Source organism: Melospiza georgiana, chromosome 5, assembly GCF_028018845.1.
Source record: "Melospiza georgiana isolate bMelGeo1 chromosome 5, bMelGeo1.pri, whole genome shotgun sequence".
NCBI classification, from domain to species: Eukaryota; Metazoa; Chordata; class Aves; order Passeriformes; family Passerellidae; genus Melospiza; species Melospiza georgiana.
This window is the reverse complement of record NC_080434.1, coordinates 11,515,367-11,540,495: the sequence shown is the minus strand read 5'-3', so window position 1 is coordinate 11,540,495 and position 25,129 is coordinate 11,515,367. Positions and strand designations below refer to the sequence as shown.

Sequence of the window (25,129 nt, the reverse complement as noted above, 5' to 3'; positions counted from 1 at the left end):
CTGGGTTTGTCAAAAATGCTCTTACCAGCACTCATAAACAAAGGGTATGGGAAGGTATTTTGGTTCCATTGATTATGTCATGACCACACTACTTGCCACTTGCACACAACACAGACTTATCAATGCTTGTTGGCATCAAGAAAGATTATCCATGAATTCTCCATTGTCAAACTCCCTCATAAATCAGGAAGCTACTGGGTATCATTGATTTCTGCTAAAAAAATTTCTGCTGTTTCATGACTATTAAATTGCCCTAATTTAAGTACAGCATCCAAACATTTCATGCTTCAAAAATCAAAAACCACCGTTCAGAAAAACAGAGAAAGAAAGAGAAAGTAAGACTCAAGGAAGAGGCTAGTCTTGGTACTTACGAAAAGCTCTGTAGAACTCCTCTAGATCTAGGTGCTTGTCACTGTTATGATCATCATATTTCAGCAAATCGAACACGGAGCAGTCAGACGGCTCCTTGCCAAGCTCATCCCGTTTTATTACCTGACAAGAAAATTATAACCATGAAATTACATTTGAGCTCTTTGAGTTCTCTGGTATAATTAATTGTTTCTAATAATCATTTAATAGATCATTTTAAGGTTGCTGTGGGGCAATGAACTGCAGCTGTGTAAAGTCAGGGATTTTCAGTTACTTTGTAATTATTTATTACACTTTTTAAAGTTAATACCTTTAGGACAGACTCTCTGAAATGACACTGAAGTTTTTTAGAACATAGCATATAATGGAGACAGACTGAAGCACTACAAAGACACTGGGAATTTTAAAGCTGATTTTACTTGATATGTACAAAGAATGGTGATTAGAAAACACTCAAATACACCTAAAATACTAATTTCCCAAGTATAAATGGCATAATGTCTTTTTCTTCTAATTTCTAACCTACAGAAACCAAACACAGACGCTTCCAAAAATAGCTAATGTAAACTCTTATTACCCTACTAATTGTATCAAGTTCTTACAGGCTTTTGGCAAGCCTATTACCTTACCAAAATGTGTTATATAAGTAGCTGACCTGAAAAGGTTCCTGTTTCTCAGTGGGGACACATACAATTTGTCAATAGATCAAAATTAATAGCTGTTAGATTTTTAACTCTGATGAACTTATCCCAGAGAAACATTCTTAAATATATGCACCATTTTGTTTTAGGTCTGTGTATGTCACAGACATCTACTTAGATTCCAGCTGAGGAATTTTTAAAATTCTGAGAGGGATTTAGAATTGTCATATTATATGGGGCATGTATGAGGAGTGTTACCTCATAACTGAAAGAGACAAAACTAATGCAACTTTTCATTGCACAGCTTACAGTTTTATATTAGGCACTGAAAAGGATGTAACTGCAGTTAATTTCAGGTACAGTAATTACTCTTCCAACCCTTTATCAGTCTCCTATGATAATTGCAAAACCACTATAATATTTATATCAACAGAAAATATCTTCTGAAAAACAAGGGATACAGGGGCTTTTGTGTTTCAGTTGTTCTGCAAAGGAATTTGTCCAGTTACTATTCATGCAAACACAAAATACCTGAAAGAATAATAGGGAATAACAGGAGCATTAGAGGAAAAGACACAAACATTTTATGCTACCAGAAGTCATCTCCTACATAATAATATAAAAGCATTATAAAGGATAATCACCTTTTTAGTACATTAGAGATTATGAAAACCATTTACAAAGATAAGAAAAATCACTACAAAACCAGCTTTTGCTATTATCAATTAAAAATACATAGTATGCTACCTGAATATTAGTGCTAACTACTTCCCATCCTTTAAAAGCCTTTTTATTGAGTTCACATTAAAGTGAATTAAGAAAATATGAAATTGTGTAGATCTTGCAGCTGGTACATAAAGGACAAAAGTGTAGTCTGGGAAAAATTAGTAACTCTAAACCCATTACAGTTATACAACACAAACTAAATATGTAATGGTGTGTATTGGAAACTTTAGCAATCACTGAAATTTCAAGGCCATGAATGTTCAGTATGAAAAGCATTGTTCCTCTCATTGTTTCATTGTTTTAAATTCTTGCTTTCACTACCTTCAACTGTACAAATAAAGACAAAACTTTACACCTAAGGTTGAGGAAAACCTTTTTTAAATCTCCAAAAGACTTGGCTTTATAGTACCACATTTTAAATTTAAAATTAATGTTCTCAGCTTCCATTCTTCAAACTAAAATCTGTGATCAGTTCAAACTGACCAAGTATAAATGAAAAGTAACTTTTTTTTTTAAGAATAATTTAAAAATATTGGATGGATTGATTCTACTATTTCAAATAACAATAGTGCAGACAGGTACATGTCATCATCCTGGCAATTACTCAATTTTTGTCTACAATAAATCTACCATTTTGATTAGAGATAAAATATTCAATGTTTGTTTTTGTACAGACATTTTAATGCTGGTGATATACTTCGGAATTCTTTGGAAAACACGCTCACTGTTGATAAACCCTCCAACCTGTGAGTCTGTGAGGATAGAGTTTAGAAGATAGAGAAGGGATTTAATATGATAATTTATCTTAATTATCTGTGTTAAGATAATTATCTTAATTATCTGTATCCTGATATAAGAGCTGTTCCAACCTGAATTCTCTTGTGCAGGATCAAGCCACCTCCCAGTTCTCCAATGGGGTCTGTGGATCAGATCAACTCTGTGATCAGAAGAAAAGTTAACCTTCACAGAACTTTTGGGTTGTTGCTTGGCTTTTCCTTTTGAAGGGGAGGGAGACTAACATTCTATCATGAGATATGGCTCAGAAGCAGGTACAACTCAGGGTGTGGGGGCTTGGATCTGGAAAAATTACCTGTTTCTGTAGCAACTTGAACTGCAGATCAACTGAGATATGAAGTTACAAGCCATATGACACTCCAGCAAAGCCAATATGTCTGCCTGACAAATTAAGGTTGCACACTTCCTTATAGAAGATTTTTGCAAGACATTACTTAAAAGTGTAGGACAAATAGTATAGAATTCCATGTATATGATACACCACCATGTAATCACACTTGTGTTTCACAGATGATCCAATAACGTGTCTTAAATTTTAAATTCTATTAATCTATTAATTTCTGTCCATGGAGAAGAGCAAAATACAAGGAAACTTTCTTAAGCCAATTCTTTAAACCCAGGCTGCCTACTCCTTGGTTAAACTAAATGATGACTTCTTAGCGAGGCAGAAGAAAAACTGGCAAAATTTTTAGCAAGTCACAACCTAGAAATAAAGTATAAAGGCTAAAGCCTCATTAAGATTGTTTGCACAATTTTATGATTGCGCTGTACAGGTCAAACATGGATTATTTTATTTCCAACTTTTAAGTTGGAAATAAATCAGAGAAGGTTCACAAATACTTATGCCCACAATACTTAGTCTGAATTTGCATTAAGACAATGAAGCATTTATTTTCAATATTATAAACTGGTAAAAGGCAGAATATAGAGCAATGAATATAGAGCAAAACTGTTGATGGTTCATGATGAAACCCTATAAATACTGAAAACTTAGAAACTTACCGAGATTTTCAAACTAAAGATGCCTTTTCCAAAAAATGAAATTTTTCCATTAGAATTTAATACTCTTTGAAATATGGAGGAAGGATTTGCATTTTCTGGAAAAGATTAAATGCCTAAAAGATATAGCACACAATTATCTATTTCCTATGAAACACCATACTGTCACCTCAGTTCAGAGCCCCTCAGAAATTTAGCCAATACAACTCCAAATTTGAGAAGATTGGGAAAGTTAATCTGGTTAAAAACTACAAACTGCACATCAGAATAGATTGTTTCATTCCTTTTAATCTGATTTCTGACAGTCAAAATAAAAAATATGTGGATCTTATGAAGCTAGACAACAAATAACACAACACATCCTTCATCAGCCCACCTTACCTGAAGTGTTATTGGTCAGCGCTTTTTTGCTTGCCTGTGATTAATGGCCTTTTTGTACCTCCCTCCCCAAGGAAAATGCTACATAAATAGAACTACAAACAAAACCTTCCTTTAAATCAAACAGGGTCCCTCAGTTAATGTGCATCCATCTTCCCTAAAAACAAGTACCTCATCACAACAGTGCCACTCAGTGCTTGATAAAACACTGAGCACATCAAACACCAGACATTGTGAAAACTGTGCTCCAAATTAATTCTGACTGCCTATGGAGGGTTCAATTACTTGTTCGCCCATCTTCCACAGCAGTATAACTTTTTATAAATTAAAATAATTGATTAACAATGAAACCAAATTGATAATAAAGGTTGGTAAATTGTTCCTTGCTTTAGCTTCTGTTAATCTAGTTAAATCAATATTCCTATAGCTTACCACCAAGTTCTGTAGGGCAGCAACAAAACCCTCTATTTATAGTAGTGTGATACTTTTGATATATGTAAAGATACAGGACTTGTGCATCACAGAATGACACAGAGATCCCCGAGCAGACACCAGAACTGCTAAACCCACAGCTAGTGACCTACAAAGGCAAGTGCTCAATTGCATTTAAAGGTATTACCTCAATACTATCCCAAACTGATCAAGTTAGATAGCTCAGATATGAGATGCCTTTCTGCCAACTACTACAATGAGAGCCACATTTCCCTGCCTTTCCAGTTTTGCATTTAGCAGAGGGAAAACCTAATCTGACTAGGAAGATGTAAATGTGTCCTTAGGTGTCTGCAAATATAATGCCATAAATGCCTAGCTCACAGTGTAAGACCAGAATAGGTATTAGGGCCACACACATAGGCTGGATAAAATTCTACATCTCAGAATTAAACCTGGAGCCACCACCACTCTGAGCCTGTGGCTCTGGACTTAACCAAGATAAAACAATGAGTGCAAACAAAATCCTGCACCATTGTGCCAGTCCTTTTGAAGATTCTTTTCAAGAAATAAAGCTTGCTCCTGCTTCCTTCACAGCCTGCAAGAATATAATGGGAAATACTGCTACTCGATAAAATCAAAGGCACCTAAGAAAGATCAAGATGTTGGAGTTTGTATGGAGTTCACAGTGTTTGTAAGCATTATCTCAGTACTCATCCCTAAGAGATTCTTAATGTCTCTCAATTTGAAAGTCTCTTAGAGGGTTCTTATTTTTATTTTGAACCTAGAATGGAATATAGCACATGTTTTGTTTTTTTTTCCTAGATTAGTGACAGTAAAAATATTTAAGCTAAATAACATGTCTCTAATTAATGGCAGAAAATAAATAGAACTATAACTCAATATACAAAATTTTCTTCTGCCTATGTAGCATGTAGTCAAAACCAGAGTTGATTAAAAACACAAAGAGGAGATAGACTCATCATCCCTCCTCTGAGTTCCAAGCCCTCCAAAGAACTCTTAATAACAGCACTGATTAGATGCAAAATCAGAAGTCATGAAGGTAAAAATTTAAATGCCAGGTTCCAACCAAGTATTTTGATCAGTTTAAGAAACAAAGTCAGACAGAAAGATGCAATTTATATAAGTTGTACCTATGCAAAAAAGTCCCATGAAGTATCGGCTGGCATAAAGCGCAAAAGCATTATCATTAATACAGAAATAAAACCAAAATAGTTTTGTTTTTGCAGAAGTAAGGATGAGTTTTTATAGAAATGTAATGTCTTTCCATTTTTCCTACTTTAAGGTGGTAAGTAAAAGAAATGTATTTGAAGTTACAGATAGCAGTTCATAAATAAGGATGCTAACTTCTTCTTTTGAATCTAAAACCTGATAACTGAAAGGAGGGAAAGGAAGTGGAAAATTTATTTATTATTATTATCATTATTATTATTCATGATGATAATTATAATAATAATAATTCAACTTGCTTTCAGGCTATGTCACTTTTCTTTTCTGTAAAATGTTGCTTTCTTATTTCACTAGTGTAGGACATAAATTTAAAAAAACCCACTAAGTCTAATCAACTATAGATTATTTCAGTTCACACACTTCTTCCTTCAAAAAGAACCTTGAATTTCATTGCTAAGCAATGAAACATTTTTAGAGCCTATGCATCTTTCACTGGTGGCAACTAGAGAAGGCTTACTGCTTATAAAATGGCAGTTCCACCATAGTAGAGTAACTGCATTCATAACTGGAAAAACACTTTTTATTCCTATGCCTACTCATAACACTTCTGCTTTTTTCTCTTTTATACAGCAAAACCAATATACAGTAATCAAGCAGTCTACAGTGATAGAAACACTGGTATTTAATTTACAAATTTCTATTAAATTCCGGTTTCGTTTTCCATAAGATAAAATAGATAAACAAATGAGTCTGTTAACAACTGAAAATTCATAGCTAACCAGAAGATTCAATTACCTTCCATTATTTTGGATTAATTTAAAATGTGCCGAAGTGCTTTAAACACAAACCAAACTTTCAAGGAATCACCTCACCTTACTGGAAACCTTGCAGACACGTTGCTCAGAGATGATGAAGATGATGAGAATCCTGATTCACAGGTCTCAGTTTGGAAAGATAGATACTCTCTCTGGTTTGTACCTACTTCTCAAAACAGAGCCGCCTAAAAGTTTGAATTCATAAGTCCTTTTAAAATCAAGCCACATCTCACTTGCCAATACAAGATTTGGAAACTAAAACATTAAATGAGTCAGATGCAGCAATTAAAGCAGTCAAGGCAAAGAAGAATTTATACTGGAAAAAAATGTCCATTGAGCCTGCATGGAGCTATGTAACCCCACTGCTTTCCTATTACATTTACCCAGTGTACTGGAGTTAAAATTCTTTTTTAGCTGCAATTCTGTATTGGACCACAAAGCCATGAAAAATATTATACCCAGATGCTAGAATTGTTCGAACAGTAGGAAAAAAATAGTCTGCCAATTTTTAATGTATTGCCTATAATTCTCAAAATACTTAAAAAAACCCCAAAACAAAACCCCAAAACAACACAAAAAAACCCCAAAAAAAACAACTCCAAACACCTCAAACCTTTCTTAGTATTTGAAATAGTTTTTAAGAAGAATACTACTTTTGCTTTTTGGCGGAGAAAAATACTTGTTTCTCTTGCATCAAGATGCAAATTCAATAACCTTATGACTTTTGTTCCAAAATACATCAATAAAATTGGAATGCTGCTGTCACCATTTCCAATCTCCAACTGATTAATTTCAATTTTACATTAGGTAGGATGACTATATGGACACCTATGAAATAATAAATGCAATCCAAGGGCCTGATTGCACAGCAAGATTGACGAGATGTAAAATTTAAGATGCACTATAAACTGAAATTCAATATTCACGTGAACATAAATTAACTTCAGGAGTCCTTGTTTTCTACAGCAAGTATATTTCCTTTCATATCCCCTTAATATGATTACATTTAAAATTCAGACAGGAGCTATTATTTATGACAACTCTGCAGATTTCAAAATTTTGACTGTGAGCACAACTGAGAAAAATTCTCCTAATCCTGAGAACATTTTCAGGAGTAGGTTAATGTCTCCCTGTGGATGGTTGACACTAACTGGAAAATGAAAGTTTCATGGGCCAAGATAAAGTGAGGGAGCAATCACTCACCAGTTACTGTCATGGGCAAAACAGACTCAGCCTGGGGACAAATTAACTGAATTCACCACCAATCAGACAAGTGTAAGATAAATGAGAAATATAACTAAATATGAAAACTCCTTTCCTCCAAGGGGCTTAACTTCACTGAAAATATTCTCTATGTTCTCCCTCCCCAGCAGAGCGGGGGGACAGGGAATGGGGGCTGCAGCCAGTTCATCACACGTTCTCTTTTCTACTCCTTCCTCCTCAGAGGAACATCTCCTCCAGGCTTCTCCTGCAGGAGACATGAACTGCTCCAACAGGAGTGCTTCCCATGGGATGCAGCTCCTCCTGAACTGCTCCATGACTGGTCCCTTCCAAATGGCACCGTCCTTCAGGATCTGACTGTTCCAGCACGGGTCTCTCATGGGGTTCATTGAGTCCCTTGTATCCACCTTTCCAAACCATACAATAACACGCAAACAACACTAACAGTGAATTTACTTTGCATTCATCTGTAGGTTGAATGATTTGATGTTTCTGCAATGAGTTTTAGCAAAAACAAAACCCACATATTTGGGGCTTGAAGATGACTTGTTTCCATACTTGTGAAAAAGAACTACTTTAGATGTGCCATTATAAATTCCTCTTTATAGAAAAAAAAGTATGTTGGGAAAAGTATGCATAGAAAGTTTGAAAACACAATAATGGAAGATTTTTAAATTATTATTATATTTTAAAACTATATTTAATGTAAACACAAAGGAAAACTATACATGTAGCAACTGAAGAGAGAAGAATTAAATATAGTTTGCAAATCTATAAATGTGATTCCTATCTACTTTATCTATTTGTATAGTGTATTCATAGATAAATTATTATTTGTAAGATATATAAAGGCATCAAAGTCCCTTAAAAGTTGAAGTTCTGAAAGACTCTAAGAGCTGCAGGAAAAATCAATATTGGAAAAGTACAGAAAAATATTTTTAAATCAATCTTTTGAAATAGTGAACTAGTAGTTGACATGATACCTATATTTGCAATCACCCTCTGGTCCTTGGAATTGCAACTAAAATTTTCAAAGTTAGCTGTATGGAAATGATAACTCCAGCATATCTCATAACACTGCCATGCAACACTGCCATATCCATTACAGGATAATGTTCAACACTCACATCTAAAAAATGCTATTTTTAAAAATTTTAATCAGCTGCCTAGTATTAGACTCATGAATACAGTTTAGCCATGATTAGGTTTCTAGTAATCAAGGTACATTTGCCCAGTCAACACTCTTTAATAGAATCAATCCTTTCAAGCAGATTAAGGCTAGTGCTGCTATGCCTACCAGAAAAGCAATTACTGGTTTAGATCTGTTATTAGTTAAAATTTTCTGTTTAGAGACCACCATGAACTCTCTTTGCAAGACTTCTTCTGCACTTCTCTAGCCCTAAGATAAAGCAGCAACACTTCTTTAGTATTACAGAAGTGATTTATCTCATTATTTTAATTGTTTTCAGCTTCTACAGTACAACTATACACTTGGACTTGATAATAGTGTGCCAGCCACGGATAATAAAACAACTCATGGTCACAGCAGCCCAGAGTGCTCTAACACACTGCAGTATAATCCAAAGCATTATATTCAAATTTCTAAATAATCACTACAGAATTTCTGAATAATTTAGCCATTCAAAAATTCTCAAATTAAGTTTTTCATCTCAGAGACTCACATTTTCCAAATTATATTCCCTCTGTACATATCCTGAAAAAGACATCTGAATAGTCACTGGGCTAATAGAAACAAAAATAAACCTTACCTGAGATAACTCGTTAGTATCCACAAGTCCATTGTTGTCTGAATCAAAATAATTGAACATTTGATCTGTAAGAAGTTTCTTTAATGCCATTTTCTCACCAACAGATCTGTCTTTTGATTGTGCAATGTATCTCTGATTTTGTAGATCCAGTAACATATTTTTCACTTCAGTGTATTCAGTAGGTTTGCATTTATCCCCTAAAAAGAAAATACACAAAACAAGATTATTTGGAACTTGATTTCCTATTAAAAGTTTAAAGGTAAAAAAACCAAACCCAAAACATGAAAAAGCATATAGCACTACAAACAGGGTTCTTTTAAGAGATGAGAAATTAATTCTGTAATAGTTTGAACCATAACATTTCTTTGTCTGGACTTCAAATTAAAACAAAAACAAAGTATTGCAGTTTTAGATATTTTCTTAGACAAAGTTTTCTTTTTATAGAAACTAAGGAAACTTCTATCAGTTTCCAAGCCTGGACTTTTTAAATTTATCACTCTTTAAATGTGCATCCGAAGATTTATTAAAGTTTTACCTCTAGTAAAGCTTTTCATACAAATGTATGCAAAAACCTCTGCAAAAATGACAGAAAAATATATGCTGTATATATTTCATAATAATATTTGACTTCAGAAAGAAGAAATTACTCTTGAGTGCTCATAAGCTATCTCTGCCTTTTCATTTATTGGACATACCAAGCTTATTTGAACAAGAAAAGGTGGGGCTGCAAAAGGAAGGGAAAGGATATCTTTGACAAGATCTGATTTACTCCTTTCATTATCAAGTCCTCTATAAAGTGGAAAATGTTACAGAAATGTCCTGCATACAATGATTACAGTCAGTACTTATTTTAAAGCAAACCACAAAATAATGTATGCCTGGTGTTTTCTTATGTCAGTTGCTGCATATTTTAAACTAGATAGAGAAACTGTTTCAAAGAGTTTTTTGGTGTTTTTTATTAAGATAACCTTAGGATTTTGAAAGGGCTTTTTATAAGATGAGACATGCAAATATGTACCAGCCTAACACCATGTATTTGTGGCAGATGTATATTCGCAGTTAGCCAATATTTAACTTAAAGCAGTGACTCAAGACTAGAGCAATATACTGATTAGCAAAGAAAGAAATTTTGTAATCTTCTTTTTAGTCACTATTCTGAAGTTACATGGATTTATGAGAAACAACTATTTACCTCATGGAAACCGTGGAGGCAGCTTTTTTCTAAGTGGATCTTTTAAGAATCATCTAATTTATATGAATGGGACTGGAATTAATTATTTTGGTATATTTAATGGCATGCGCATTGTTATGGTGACACTGTAAACATGTTCACAGACATTAAAAGGCAGATAGGGAAAAAGTTTGTAAATGCTTCTCACTATCTTAGAAAGACTGAGATCTAGAAGAGAAGGCTTTATGATAGATATTAAATCATGGAAGAAAAAATGGCTTTTGGAATCAAAACCACTCTAGCCTTTTTTTGTTTTGGTTTTTCTAAAAGCCACCAACTGCTATACAGCTATTTAAGTAACAGAAATACACAGACCCAAGCTGCATTTAACTGACAGCCTAAGCTATGCATAGTATTTGCATATTTGTCCTCATCTGCCGGGGGCATGAAGACTGAGGCCATACAATTTGTAAGAGTTGAGTTCTGTGTGGCTGCTTTTCAGAGGCCTAATGCAGAAATACTCAGTAGGGAAACATGTTTATTCCTCAGGCATTCTGAAGCTGCAGTGAGCGAACCTTGCCATCTGAAGGGATGCAGGCTCCAGGTGGTGGGGAGGGAAAAGAGCACTTAACTTGAACATATTCTAATTCATTTGGGTGAACTCCAAGAGACTGGGCCAGAAAATAAGTACCATCTTTGTCTCCCATGGAAAACTTTTCTGGCTGTGGTGCCTTTGAAAAGACAGTCTGGCTGCAGGTGATGGCTGACACCATTTTGCCTACACTCATGGCAGGGATGGCAGGGAAGACAAGACAAATCCTATTTGTTAGTTAGTGCATGGCTATCAGAGCCAGCTACCACATTTAGATTTTAGCCCCTAAAACTATCAGTCTCATTCTGCAAGTTAAAAACTGCAAAGAGCTATTCTTTACAGATACAGAACATAGTAAAAGAGTTAGTTTTCTTAATAACACCTGTTAAATCATGGATTTGTCACAGGAGCACTGACAACTTGCTTCATGCCTGAGTTTAAAAGAGAAACTCACACTGATGAGTTTTTTCTTCCTTCAAGCACAGAGCCATGCCTGTCCCTTTAATGACTGACCAGGAATTGAAAAGAGGTTTTCATCTCAACAAAGGCAATAATAATGCCAATGTACATTTGAATACTGAAGATTATTTAATTATAAATTCTGGACAACTTAGGTGCAAACTGCACAAATATTTCCATGAGTGATTTTACAAGTCATGCAAATTTAGAGGAAAAATAATTAAATGTATGTATCACATGATCATGAAAAACATTGCAGTAATTAGTTGCATTTCTAACTTTTAACTCCAAATAGAGTTTATGGAAAAAAGTTGTAAAAGAAGTTTGATCACAGTCCAGGAAAGACATTTTAATGTACTTTAAACATTATCTTTACACCTAAAACTTAAGAAAAAATGAACTAATATATTCTGTCACAACACCTGTTCAGAGAGAGAGAAGAATTCAGAAAATATCTTTTCCATGACATTTCTGCTTCTCCTTGAACAGCACAAACTTCTGTAGCTAGTATAATAGTCCTATAAGAGCACTTAAATATTGCATGCTTATAAACCATTTATACATTTTACCAGAGGAGAAAATTATTTGTATTATTTTTTAATAAAAAACATAAATGCTGTCCATTACAAAATAATCTGAGAGACTGCTAATGCCACAAGTTTGGGTACTTCCTGTAGAAAAAAATTTCATTCCTAAATTTAGCGAAGTAATCCGTTAGAAATATTATATTATGTATATTTTGATCTAACACCCACTTTCTAAATATTACTATGAATTTTAGCAGTTCACTTGAAGCCAGTGAGAGATGAACTGTCAGTTTATGATCTTAGCTAACTAAAGTTGAGGTAAACCAGGTCTCCACAGCTATACTACACTAAAAACTTCTCAATTTCATACATAATTGAAAGTAGTCTTTACACCAACATCTATAATTTAAGGACAAGCATGATGGATGGATATTACTGACGGATAAAGGAATCACAAGGAAACAATGAGAGACTCTTAGTGAACACAGGCCACAATTTCATTAACAAATTGCTTCTCATTGTCATGATTGCCTTTTACTGCAATATTTGAGGAAGTGTGAAGCTGATGTTTAAATTACAGGAATGAGGCTCTATTTACAAGAGACCTCCCCCAGGCTGGAGTAGCAGCAGAGAGAAAAACTCCGTTGCTTTATTCATGTTGTAATTTAGTAAGCATTAGTTGTGAAATAGTTGTCTCAATGACACATGAATGGTAAATGGGGATTAGTATGTCAACCTTTGTAGTGAGGAAAAGTAATTTATGCTTAACAAAATTGAGAAAAACAAACTACTGGGAATACACTACATTATATTACTTCCAAAAAGGCCTACTAAATTCTATATAATTAGCTACATACACGAAAGGGTAACTGACATGTACATAATTTACTAACTTAATTCCATTTTTTAGTAATTTTTTCTTTCACTTTGGAACAAGAATTCCTACAAAAATAAATCTTTATTTTCTGAAAAAAATCCAAGTAATAATAGAAAAAGAAAACACAAAATTTGCTTTCCTGTTAGTTTCATTCGTGGAAAGCACCAGTTCTACTACACAAGAGTTTTTCTCCAAAAAACCAACCAAGAACCCCAAAACAAACAAAAAACCCTCAGTAAAAAACTCTCAGTAAAAAAAAAAAACCCTCTACCGTGATTTATTTCACAAGTTTTAAGCCATTGTCTATGCAATCATAGATGTCCAGGAACCTAAAAGTGACAGGACAAACACAATGGAATCTAAGTGCAGGCCTCCAGTTCCATATTTTGCTCTTTCTGAAATAGCGATATTCTTAGGGTTTAATTCATTCAAACTCAAAAATAGTAGAAAAATTGAAATATTAGCTGTTTCCTTCCATTCAGTGCAACAGTTTTACAGCTGTATCTCTGTTACCTAGGAAACAGCTCAAAGTTAGATTTTGAGCGCTACTGTCCTTCTAGACAGTATTGAATGCTGCTATCTGCCTAAAACAGAAAAAGTTGTTCTGTTTGACAATTAGTTGTGCTTAATTTGTACGACAAAAATTATCACAAAATTAACTAATTCTTCATGAAAATGTGGGAAAGGAACATACACATTCTTATCACCTACAGAAAAATAATAAAGAATCAGCTAAGTTAATAATTTAGGGAACACTCCTTACATCCAAAGTCAGATATCAGATTGTTGTATTTTTTAGTTTTTAGAAAAACATGAATATACACAAAGAAGAAAAGAATGCACATATTTAAAAAACACAATAAAGCAAACCATTTGATTTCTCAGTTCTTTCACCACATTAATGGTTAACACTTTAGCTTTTCTTTGCCTGAGCCACTCCATTTAGCAGGAACAACCCCTGTGTCAGAAAGCTAATATTCACAGCATGTTTATCCCTACAAAAGACATCAGCTGCTGAGATACAATTTGATTCTGAGCTATTTGTGATTTTGCACTGAGTTTTATCTCTATCTATTGATAGATTTTTATCTATATCTATATAGCACAAACAGTTTCCACATTATTCTTTTAAAACTAAAATAACTTTGGATCTTTCAGACATGGCAACCAGTTTTCAGTGAAGCATATCTCATATAAGCAGTTTTAAATAATCCAAAACAGATATATGCATAAATCAGATTGTAGGAAATGGAATAGACCTGATAAGCAGCAACTTCTAACCTTCTACGTTCTGAACATATTCAGAATAATCTAATTAACCAAAACAATTCACTGCAAAATCACAAATTATACTGCTTGGAGCAAACATGAGAAATTAATCCAAGATTATATATATATATATATACACATACATACAGAAAATTATACAGATATGCACACACACATTCATATGCACATTCACATGGACATATCTGATATCAATAAATTTCAAACATAACATAAGGGGAAACTTGAAGGTCTTCATTAATTCATCTATTCCTCAACATCTGTCTATAGTTAAAGCATGAAAGTTGTACTTTTACTTGTAGGCCTAACAAATAAAGGGACACTGTAGACACCGAAATTGCTCAGGTTTATCTCAAAGAAACTTCAAGTCAGATATCATTTCACAATATCTTATTTTTGAATATAAAACTCATATCTTCCAAATCTAGAGGTCAAAAGTTTTGACCCTTATTCTTTGGTCTCACTGAAGCTCTGGACTTATAAGAGAAACAATCTCACCCATGCAATAGAACTAAATTTTGACCTATGGCCCAGAGTCTGAGGCAGGTAGAGAGGAAAACTTTACACTCAAAGGAAATAAACAGGGATTAACATCAAAGCTTTTCCCTGTTGAAGCCACTTTTTAAATAAAAGGTGAGAATTTGAGAATTTTCTATCATTAAAAAAAAACCCAGGAGATTTCAGGCCTACAAATTTTGGCCCAACAGCTGCTCAGATTTACACATTCAGACGTAGTAAAAAAAAGAAAGAAGGAAAAAAAAAAGACATTTTGAATCTGTGTTTGGCTTCTGGGTTTTCGGTTTTTTTGGGAGGACTGGAGGGCTGTGTAATTTACACACAGCAGATGTGCTGCTTTTAGTCTTATTGTGCAGCATCCATCCAAACTTTCTAATGACATATACAATTATATAAATCTAAATTCAGCATTACTGCCAAAGTCAAGATACTTAGGTGTTAAGGACTTCAATTACTCAATTCTGTTGTGCAAATAGATTTAAATAGCTACAAAAATTTTTAAGAATGTTCAACAGTGCTCTCTATTGTTTCGGAATATACATATAAAAATAGCTCCCACATAAACCAACCATGCAATTATAGAGAGACAGGCACACAAATACAAAAGTTTAAAGCAATATCTGTTATTTTCCTTGAAAAATACTTCTAATTAATTACTATAGCTGGTATATAAAACAGAAATTAATCTAGATTTTCAAAGCCTTAGCTGTACTTTGTAAATAAGGAATAATGTTGTCCTTTCCTCAGAAACCCCCAGTTAAAATGTCCTGAACCACTGCAACTTTTCAAAACTAAAATTCATAAGACAAAAGTAATAATATCCCTTAATTCCACATGCTGGCTCAAGTCTGGTGTCCAGACTTATCTGGGGATACATATAAACAGCTTTTCACTGCCTAAACAATCAATAGTTCAGATATACTATTCAGATCTTCCTTAGAGAAATGCCATTTAGCTTAAGAGACAGCAGAAGCTGTAATAAATTTGCATTAAGATTAACCAAAAAAGTAACTGAAAATCAGTTACAAAAAGTACTGAAATCAGCTTTTGGGATAGTGATCTGTGTTATTGTTCTGATTGTTAATGCAGAGTAGTTGTTATATCACAGATCTCTGGATGGAAGGAAATAGGTCATATAAACTTTCACCTTCAAGCTGGCATTTGAAAGCTCTAGCAGGTTGGCAGTAATGAGCAAAACATCATTTTACACAGCTGAGGAAACAGTGAATGTTGGGATTGTATGGACTGCATGTTAGCACCATAAACACTGTAAGCAGTGCTAGTCTAAAACTGGAAAATACAGGACTCTTCAACAGGATTGACCCTGTGGTGAAACAACTCAAATCCACACTGATTTCATGCAGTGATAGCACTTCTCAGCACTTCTCATGTCTTTCATGCTTACTTTGAGGTATTATACCACGGTAAAGAAGAGATGAAAATGACTGCATTTTACAACTGAAGGGTTTTGTTTTTTTTCTTGTATCCAGCTCAAGCTTTTAGATCAGGTTTTCTATTTTGTTTCATACATCTTAAAAAAAATTAACCTTCTGTTTCATCAGTAAACATTAATGCATAACATTAACAAGATAATCTCGGCTTCCTTGTCCTCCTTAAAAGAAATTTGAGAGAGAAAAAGAGAAAATAAGTATGTCCCAAAGGAAGGCATTATTAAAAATGAAGGTTGAGACAGAAGTTTAATGCAGCATTTTATTTTCCCCTCTAGTAGAGTTAATGCAACCATTGCTGCTGTTAGCTTCCTCCCACAGGGCTTAAACAATTTTTGACTTGAAGTATCTTAAGCGATGCTATGAAAGTTGTAAAACGCTATAGGCCTACATTAAAAAAAAAAAAAAAGTATTCCACATCCAGCAAGAAAACACTTGTGGAATGTAAGCCTCACCAGAAAAACCTATGCAGAATTCTACTTCTGCTTCTTGGGAAGCATGTATCAGAGGGCTCTCTCTTATTAAACACAAACAGAGAAACAGAAAGCTACTGAAACAGATGAAATAATAAGTCATAATCTTCCTTTTCCCAAAAGCTTCCCAGAAACATGGAGTATTAATACATTTATGAAGGTAAGGAATGAAGGCTGGGCTAAGCCAAACTAAAAAGGTACTAAAATTTTGGGGGATGAAAGAAAAAGAAGACAGTTCTGTCGTTCCATTTCTATTTCTTGTCCACCATCACCTATGCCCACTTTTTCCTTTATTTCACCTTTAGCACTGTTGGGTTTTGCTGCAAATAGCAGAAGTTGTTACATTCAGTCTTTTGCTATAAGAAAAGGAGGCTCAGTTTTATGTGTGTGTGTATACATATGGAACCAAAAATCATCAATAACTTGGCATCACACACACTTGTGTCTGAATTTCTACTCAGACTCCTACTTGAAGTTAGTGGTGTAAATCAATGCAAGAGAAAAGCCAGGCTACATAACCAGACTTGTATTTAGAGATGCAGTGTGAACCTTGCAAAGTTCTCAGATTATGCACAAAGTTTGACCAGTCATCCTTAAAAAGTGTTTTGATCATTCTTTTCTTTCACAGTCACAGAATAGGCTACCTAGAGAAAATAGATCAATATTTGAATTTAATACTCCTGAATTCCTAAAAATATGTGTTTTCAAACAGAATTATTTTTATATGAATTTTATATAAAATCTCTGAAATAGGTGGTCTGGTTTACGTATGGAAACATGACAGCGATCATAAAATAACATCCAACACTTTAAAATATGGACTTTCAACCTGTCAACTAGCATGTGCCACAGAGCAACTGGGTACATCTATCCCCTCACAATAGATAATGTAAACTGACAGTTTTCATTCTATATGTCTCCTGTTCAAAGATAAATGAAGAGAGTTAGTGTAAGATTTCAAAATATGCAACCTGCAAAAGGGATACAATTCTTGCCTATTTGTAGAAGTGTTATTTCCACATCTGCTGTTTCTGTTTTCCTCCTTTCAAACTTGGACTTTGATGTAAATAGGCTTCCAGTCTCTAAAAACAAATTCTGAATGAAAAAGAAGATTATAGGCTGTCTTTTGGGGTATTTCTCTTTAGGCAGATTCTCATCTCACACCATACTAAAACATTCTCCATCACCACAAATTTTGCAAAGTTTCTGCACAGTCTTGATGCCATACAGGTTCAGCTGGTTTATCCAGAAGGAGCCATGAGAGCAAATTCCAAGAGCAGAGAATCTTTCAGTGACCGAATTAAATTAACATCTGCATGCTGAAAAGACCCTTAACTGTGAAAGAAAACCAGTGAAAAGGGCCAAGTTTTCCACCAAGCTATTAAAGAAATCATTACATTCAGATTCTTCCTAAATATAATGGAAAACTAATTTTCAAACTTCACACACAAATCTATTGTGAAAACACTTTTGTTTCAATTTTCAGATTGCTAAACAACAGGTGAAAATGTCAAACAGGTTAACAAATAATAATAGATACATTAAACATTAAATGCAAATGAAAAGTAACCCCCTGACATGTAATACTGCTATTACAGTTCCAGAGAAAATACGTTAGGAAATTATGTCAGAAACAGAGTGTGTATATAAATATGTATACTTATGTGTTCTAATGATAATAAAACAACAGCCTGGTTCAAATGCAAATCAGATAAAAGATGAGTTGTTTAGACCATTTAATGTTGTAAAGGTGTAAATTACCCTGTTAAGCATGGGAAAATCGTCTCTGCATAATACTGCTTAAGATACCATTGCAGAACAAGTTTAGCTGCTGCTATATTTTTGTTGTTTCAGAAAAACAGGAACACAGCGGGAACACTATAATAAAGTACTAGCTGTTGTATAGAAATAATTGGAGCTATAAACAAGTATCCTCAGCTCTTATTTTTGTACTAAATAGAAATTAAATCCACAAACTCATTTAAAAAGCTCTAGAAACAAACTCGATCTATAAATTTCATCTTAGTTGGTTGCTTGAAATAGCAGGCGCAGATTTGATTTAGATAAAATTCACTCAATTTTATTTTCTTATATTGAACAACACCATGGTAAAGAAATTATTATTTTGAAAAAAGATATTCCCTTTCCATACATGACAGAAAATGCACAAATACAATTGTACTACTACTATCAGATTACTTACTGGATTTTTTCAAACTATATTCTACTTTTATAGACTTGTTCTAGTTGAAAAATGATGTACAAGAAATTCATGGAAAATGCATACTGTGTAAAACATATTTTATATGCACTGAAAAGTGGTGACAATATTTCTAGTGATTCAGCCTGACTGAATTCCACATACTAGCACCAGACTTTTCTCATTGTAACCAATAAGACACACAACACAAATGTTCAAAAATCCTTGTCTAGAAATAAAAAGTGCATATTAATTACTATTAGTCTTCTTTAATTCCTGTATCTTTAGGAACACAAAACTGATTTAAAGACTGAAGTCTTTAGAAAAAGCAGTACACTGGAAAGAAGATTGTACTGTGATATGCACCACACGTGTTAATGGATGAAAACCTTATTTTAAGGATTTGTAAATTTATGCAGGTTCAACCTAAATTTACCTCTAGACCTTAACTGAAAAGGAAAGAAGAGGAAAAAAAAAAAGGTGAAAAAGAGCTTCATATTATCCTAATACTGAGATTATTTTCAAGTTAGGTAGTTTTCAGAGCTTCCTACCAGTGAAAGTAACCCAAATTTAGTCTGCCATCTGACTTGGAGACTGAATTCTATCTTTTACAACCAATGGGTACCACAACATTCATGTAACAGAGGCAAAGAATGTTATTGCTGCTGTTATTATTATTACTACTAGTGCTAACACTACTACTATTATTATTCCTGTTCTGAGAAAAGAGTGGAATTAACTAGTAAGAGTAATTATGTTTACAAGACATTCCAGTAGCACTGAAAAAGCAGAAAGAAGGTAGCCAGATTAAGGCTTTCCAAAAAGACTTACTCTGCAAATAACCTTGAAAATGAAACTCAATCTTTATTTCTCTTTTTTTTCTACATTCCCTATATAATAAAGAGGAAGTGGTGAGAATGGACATAAAATTGTCTCTTAGAAATTAAAAAACAACCCTTAAACTGGATAAATACTGAGATGTTAAAAGTCATTCATACATTTGCTGTCCTGCTTTTCTAGAATTGTAAATATAGCTGTCTTTGGATGTGGGTTAACAGGGGGCTCTTTCTGGATTCTGTTTTGCTTTAAGAGAAAACATGAATCCAAAAATTCTCACCTCCATATTTCTCAGAAATAATTAATACATTATATGTATTGGCAGGAAGTAAAATGAACAGCATTTAGATACAGATTATCATCTTTTTAATGAATAATCTTATCTTGCCTTCCAACTTCACCCATTCTGTTGAGAGGAGAGGTAGTCAAGATCCTCCCACAGATACAGAAATATATTTTTGAAGTCTCAAACAGACAGTAAATTTTAACCAAATTAAATTACCAGTAACCAAAATTCTGAGATGCAAAGAACCTGTGCATTTACCTTTTGCAAATCCTTAGGATTGAGAAATATTTTCAGCCTTGTAATAAATTGGAAAATACACCAGCATGTAAATTGCAACATGGCCCCTTGTGCATATACTACCCATAACATAACCCTGGAATAAATAGGAAAAGGCTGGAAAGCAAGGGCACATGACAGGCAGTTCTTTAAGAGCTCTTTTTGTTAAATTAATGATTCTTTAAAACTCTAAGAAACTGCCACTATTTTTCAATTCATAATTTTAGTGACTTCAAGAAATGCCTGACCAATTAAATTACTTTGAGTCCCACCAAGGAACAGTAACCTTCGTTAAAAGCTGTTAATGATAGCTAATTCAGCAGGGATACACAGCTGTGTGAGTAAACAGAAACTGCAAGAAACCACAGTAGCTATCTTCCAGAAAGGGACTATCTAGTTATATTTGTGGGTCAGCTGAAGTATGTTGTAAAACTTGAAAGCAGCTTCATCCTTTCTGACTTGTAAGAGGTTTAAAAACATCAGTTATTCTTCAAAAATCCACCAAAACAAATGGTCAAGGATTTGGGGACAGCATTTGAGATAAAATGCTCAATACATGGTCAGCTTCATAGCATCACAAGTCCTTCTGAAAAAAGTAACTAATTTGAGAAGACACACTAATGAAGGTGGAAATTGTTATTTAATATGAACCTATCCCCTACACCAAATTCACTGCTTAATTTTTTATGTAAATACACAGAGGTTTCTTCTGGAAGGGCCTTTCAAGTCTAAGAATAATCTAAATAATTTTTTTCAACCCCATGAAGGACATTTTCTATTTGGATATACTATGTATCACAAGAGACAGGAGGTGTGTACCCAAACTTCAAACTATTCTAAGTAACAAAAATCATCTCATTAAGAAGAGAGCATTTTTCCTTAATTCTCATGTTCAGTAAATTAGTGTGTGTCAGTAAAGTGAATTACACTGTATTCTCAGCTGCACTCCTAAAAATAAAGCAGATCTGACCTTACAGAAGGTGGGGGCAGCCTTCCTAAGCCTGACTGAGTGCCCAGGCTTCAGAGGGATCCCTGAGGCATCTTCGCAGGCTCAGCCTCAGATCCTGAACAGGAGCCAGAGGGCAACAAGAATTTGAAGCGGAGGAACCGGAAAAGATTTCAGTGTGAAAGGCCTAAAAACATACTGCAGAAAAGTGAGACAGCCTCACCAAGTCACGTTCCTTAGCAGGCAGTGGGGCACAGTCATGGCATGACACCGACACCTCTGCCTCTGCAGGCTTGCCCATTTGCTGGCTCACACCAGCACCCGCGGCTTTCACAGGGGAAACCTCTTAATTACAAGGCACAAGCTCAGGTGCAGCTCAGGTGCTGAGAGCAGACAGTCTGGCTATAAACTGAGAAACCCGTCTATACCTTAATTGGGTATAATCTTCTAGGTTACCATTAGACAGCTCTAAGGCACTTAGAAAAAGGAAGATTAAACAAGCCTTAGCAGAATAAATTCCTAAATCCACACGTGCCAGGTTTGTTATGAACAGCAGAACAAGCAATTCCTGACCTGTGAAGGTCACAAGCAGGTTACCAAATTTATCATTCTATTTTTACCCCAGGGGAAAAAGAGACCAGACATGTAAAAAGAAAATCATCATGATAAGGAAAAATAATTTTATAAGTATGTCTGATTAAAAAAAAAACTACAATCACTAAACTTTTTAATTAATGTTTTACATCAGGACAGAAAGACTAAATTAAGGATGTGAGCCAACTTCTTTAGCCATTCATGAGCACAGAACACCCTCAATAGATACTACTGAAGCTAAAGCACATACCAGTAACAAACATTTCTGAAATACACCATTTCAACATATACATTAAAAATAAGTATATAATGCAATTCATGTTGAACAAAACACTACCACTGCTGCAACTGTCACTTTGCCAACCAATCTCCTTGCAAAGGGTCAGATTCAGATATAGGATTCTGAACTGAAATCTGAGCATAAAGTAATTTTATGTTGCATATCTCAGCAAAAGAGTTGAGGAACACTCAGAAACTCTTCTTAGCATAAAATTTTCCCAGTTTAGGATTCACAAGTGGGTATATATTTAGCCAGTTATTTGAGTGTTCTTTTATCTCATCATCAAGGCATGCTGCCATGGTATGACCTTCTGGAACACAATCTATAGTAAATATTTTCCTTCAAAGTTATTTCTCATCACACAATACTGATGGGGACTTTTATTTTTTTTGTCAAAGGTAGTCCTCTAAGCAGAATTTCACCAGACATATGTCATATAACTATTTATTGGTGTGCATTAGATATTGTCAGATATGAAGAAAAATATTTTGTCAGAACAGAAGTATTTGGTCAGCAACAAAAATGGGCTGCTAGAGAGCAGCTCTCTAAACAGATGTGGTTTCTGTTATTGTCCTTTTGCCATCTGACATGAAAATCAGGTCCAATTTATTTAGATTAGTATTTGTTCAATGCTAAAAATGTCATGCTCAGCAAATATAAATGCTATCAGTTCAGAAGAACTTATATTCTAAAGGCAAATTCACAGAATATGATCACTTACCTCTTTCCATTACCCATTTCTATTTCTCTACCACTCAATTTTCCTTGATGGTTTCTGACTTGTTAAGTGAGTTCATTTACTCACTACAGTAGGATCAACTATGTTAAAAGCAAATGAGTCCTTGCACTCTTGTATTGGCACTGAATTCTTGACTATCAGAATATTTCATCCCTCATTTAGTCAATGAATTAATACGCAAGCTTTATCTAAGAACTGCACATTGAACATTCCTACACATTACTGCAGTTGCTCTAGATAATCTTCCCCCCCCCCAAAGCAAACAATGATAAAATATTCAATGTGCTTTCCCTGTGGATATAATGTTTCTATCAAACAGATGGGTGGATTTCTTCAATCTTTCTAACAAGAATTAATGGAAATTAAAAAAGGATTTATTGACTAGTGGCAGATGGCTGAAGGATTTTGCTTAGGTACAACTCATGTAAATTACAAAACAGCAAATTCAGCCTCATCCTGTGGACAAGAGGTTACTCCTGCATTAAATTAGGAACATTGTGTTTACTGTAAAAAGAAAGTAAACACTTTCTTTTGTACAGGTGAACATTGCTTATTCCAAAAGTCATGTGCTTGGGAACACTAGGCCAAGTAAACAATACATTTGCTTCACAGGGTCACAGAATGGGAAAGGTTGGAAGGGACTACAGCAGTCAGACCTGGCCCAACCTCCCTGCTCAAGCTGGGTCATCACGGAGCACAAGGCACAGGATTGTGTCCAGACAGTTCCTGATTATCTCCAGTGAGGGAGACTCCACCCCCTCTCTGGGAAACCTGTTCCAGGGTGTGCTCACCCACACAGTAAAAAAGTTGTTCCTCATGTTCAGGTGGAGTTTCCTGCGCATCAGTTTCTGCCCATTGCCTCTTGTTCCATTGCTCTGCACCACTGAGCAGGGCCTGGAAACATCCTCTAAGACCCTCCCTTTAGGCACTGACAGACACTGATGAGGTCCCCTCTCTGTTGTCTCATCTTGAGGCTGAACAGGCCCAGCTCCCTCAGCCTGTCCTCATGAGAGATGCCCCAATCTCTCGGTCATCCTGGTTTCCCTCCACCAGACGTGATCCAGGACCTCCATGTCTCTTCTGTCCTGAGGAGCCCAGAGCTGTACACAGCACTCCAGATGTGGCCTCACCAGAGCTGAGCAGAGGGGCAGCTGGAATGTTCTTCCCAATGCACCCCAGGACACCATTGGCCTCTCGGCCACAAGGGCCCTGCTGGCTCATGGGCAGCTTGGTGTCCGCCAGGACCCCCAGGCCCTTCTCCGCAGGGCATCTTTTCCATACCCATGTAAAATCTAACAGCTCTGGGTCTAAAAACATTAGGGCTGAAATTTTAGAACACAGGTTGATTTTTTTTGTATTCACAGTAATTTGTTACTACGCAGAAAATTTATTTCTTCTTAGATAAAAATTATATTTGGAAAGAAAATATGATCTCTGCAAAAATAAAAACTATTTATAAACCCAAAATAAATTTAAGTAGATTCTATAAAATATTTTAATAATAACTACATATTTTACTCATTCACAAAGGTCTTGATAACCTAATATAATATTAAGTTACAAGCTTGGAAGCCTCAGAAATTATACATAAAAAAGACAATCATTTATTTATAATTCCCCATTAAATGTTTATGTTTCTTGAGTTAAAAAAGGAACTCTTCTATTTTATGTTGTAATTACAGAAACTAATCAGATGGTTAATCTGTTTCTGCTGAAAAAATAAATAAAAATATCTTCTGTCAAGACAGAATAGTGCTTAACCTATATGTACATTTTAATATAATTTGTATTTTAATATGCTTCTTATGATCCATTTAATTTTTAAAAGCACACTGGAAACAGGTTAGGATGATGGTTTGGGCCACTGATTTAGTGCTTGTTTTTTTTTCCTCCAGAACAATTCCCTAGATATTTGTGTAATCTATTTGAAATTTGCTCTTTTACTGAACAACCCTTTATGTGAACAGTTTAAAATTGTAATTACTGGAGTATTTCAACTCCATCTAGATAGTAATATTAGTTGCAATTCCAAAATATTAATTGATTTTCATGTTATAGGCTTTAGGTGAAGCTAATCTTTATCTGCCTTGAGAGAAATTGCAAAACCAACCTTAAGTGACCTCTAAGAATTGTTACCTCATCATACAATACAATTTCTGGTAAATTTCCAAAACTAGCCATACTGCCCCCAAATTTTATTTGTTCCTAAAAGTATTTAGTAGATATTATTAACACACATATATTATCAAAACCACCCAAGCCTACTCAGAAATTTAAAACACAGCTCT

The 25,129-nt window shown here is 34.6% G+C and overlaps 1 protein-coding gene across 3 annotated transcripts in view; it reads right to left on the bottom strand.

The window, feature by feature from the left end:
- The window catches only part of FSTL5 (follistatin like 5), a 270,766-nt gene that overhangs the window by 116,628 nt on the left and 129,009 nt on the right, over positions 1 to 25,129 (bottom strand). For all 3 annotated transcript variants that reach the window (XM_058024913.1, XM_058024911.1, XM_058024914.1), the window contains 2 exons: positions 9,334 to 9,530; positions 372 to 492 (listed from right to left, as the gene is read on the bottom strand). In XM_058024913.1, coding sequence (XP_057880896.1) covers positions 372 to 492; positions 9,334 to 9,530 — 318 coding nt within the window. The remainder of the gene's footprint in view (positions 1 to 371; positions 493 to 9,333; positions 9,531 to 25,129) is intronic.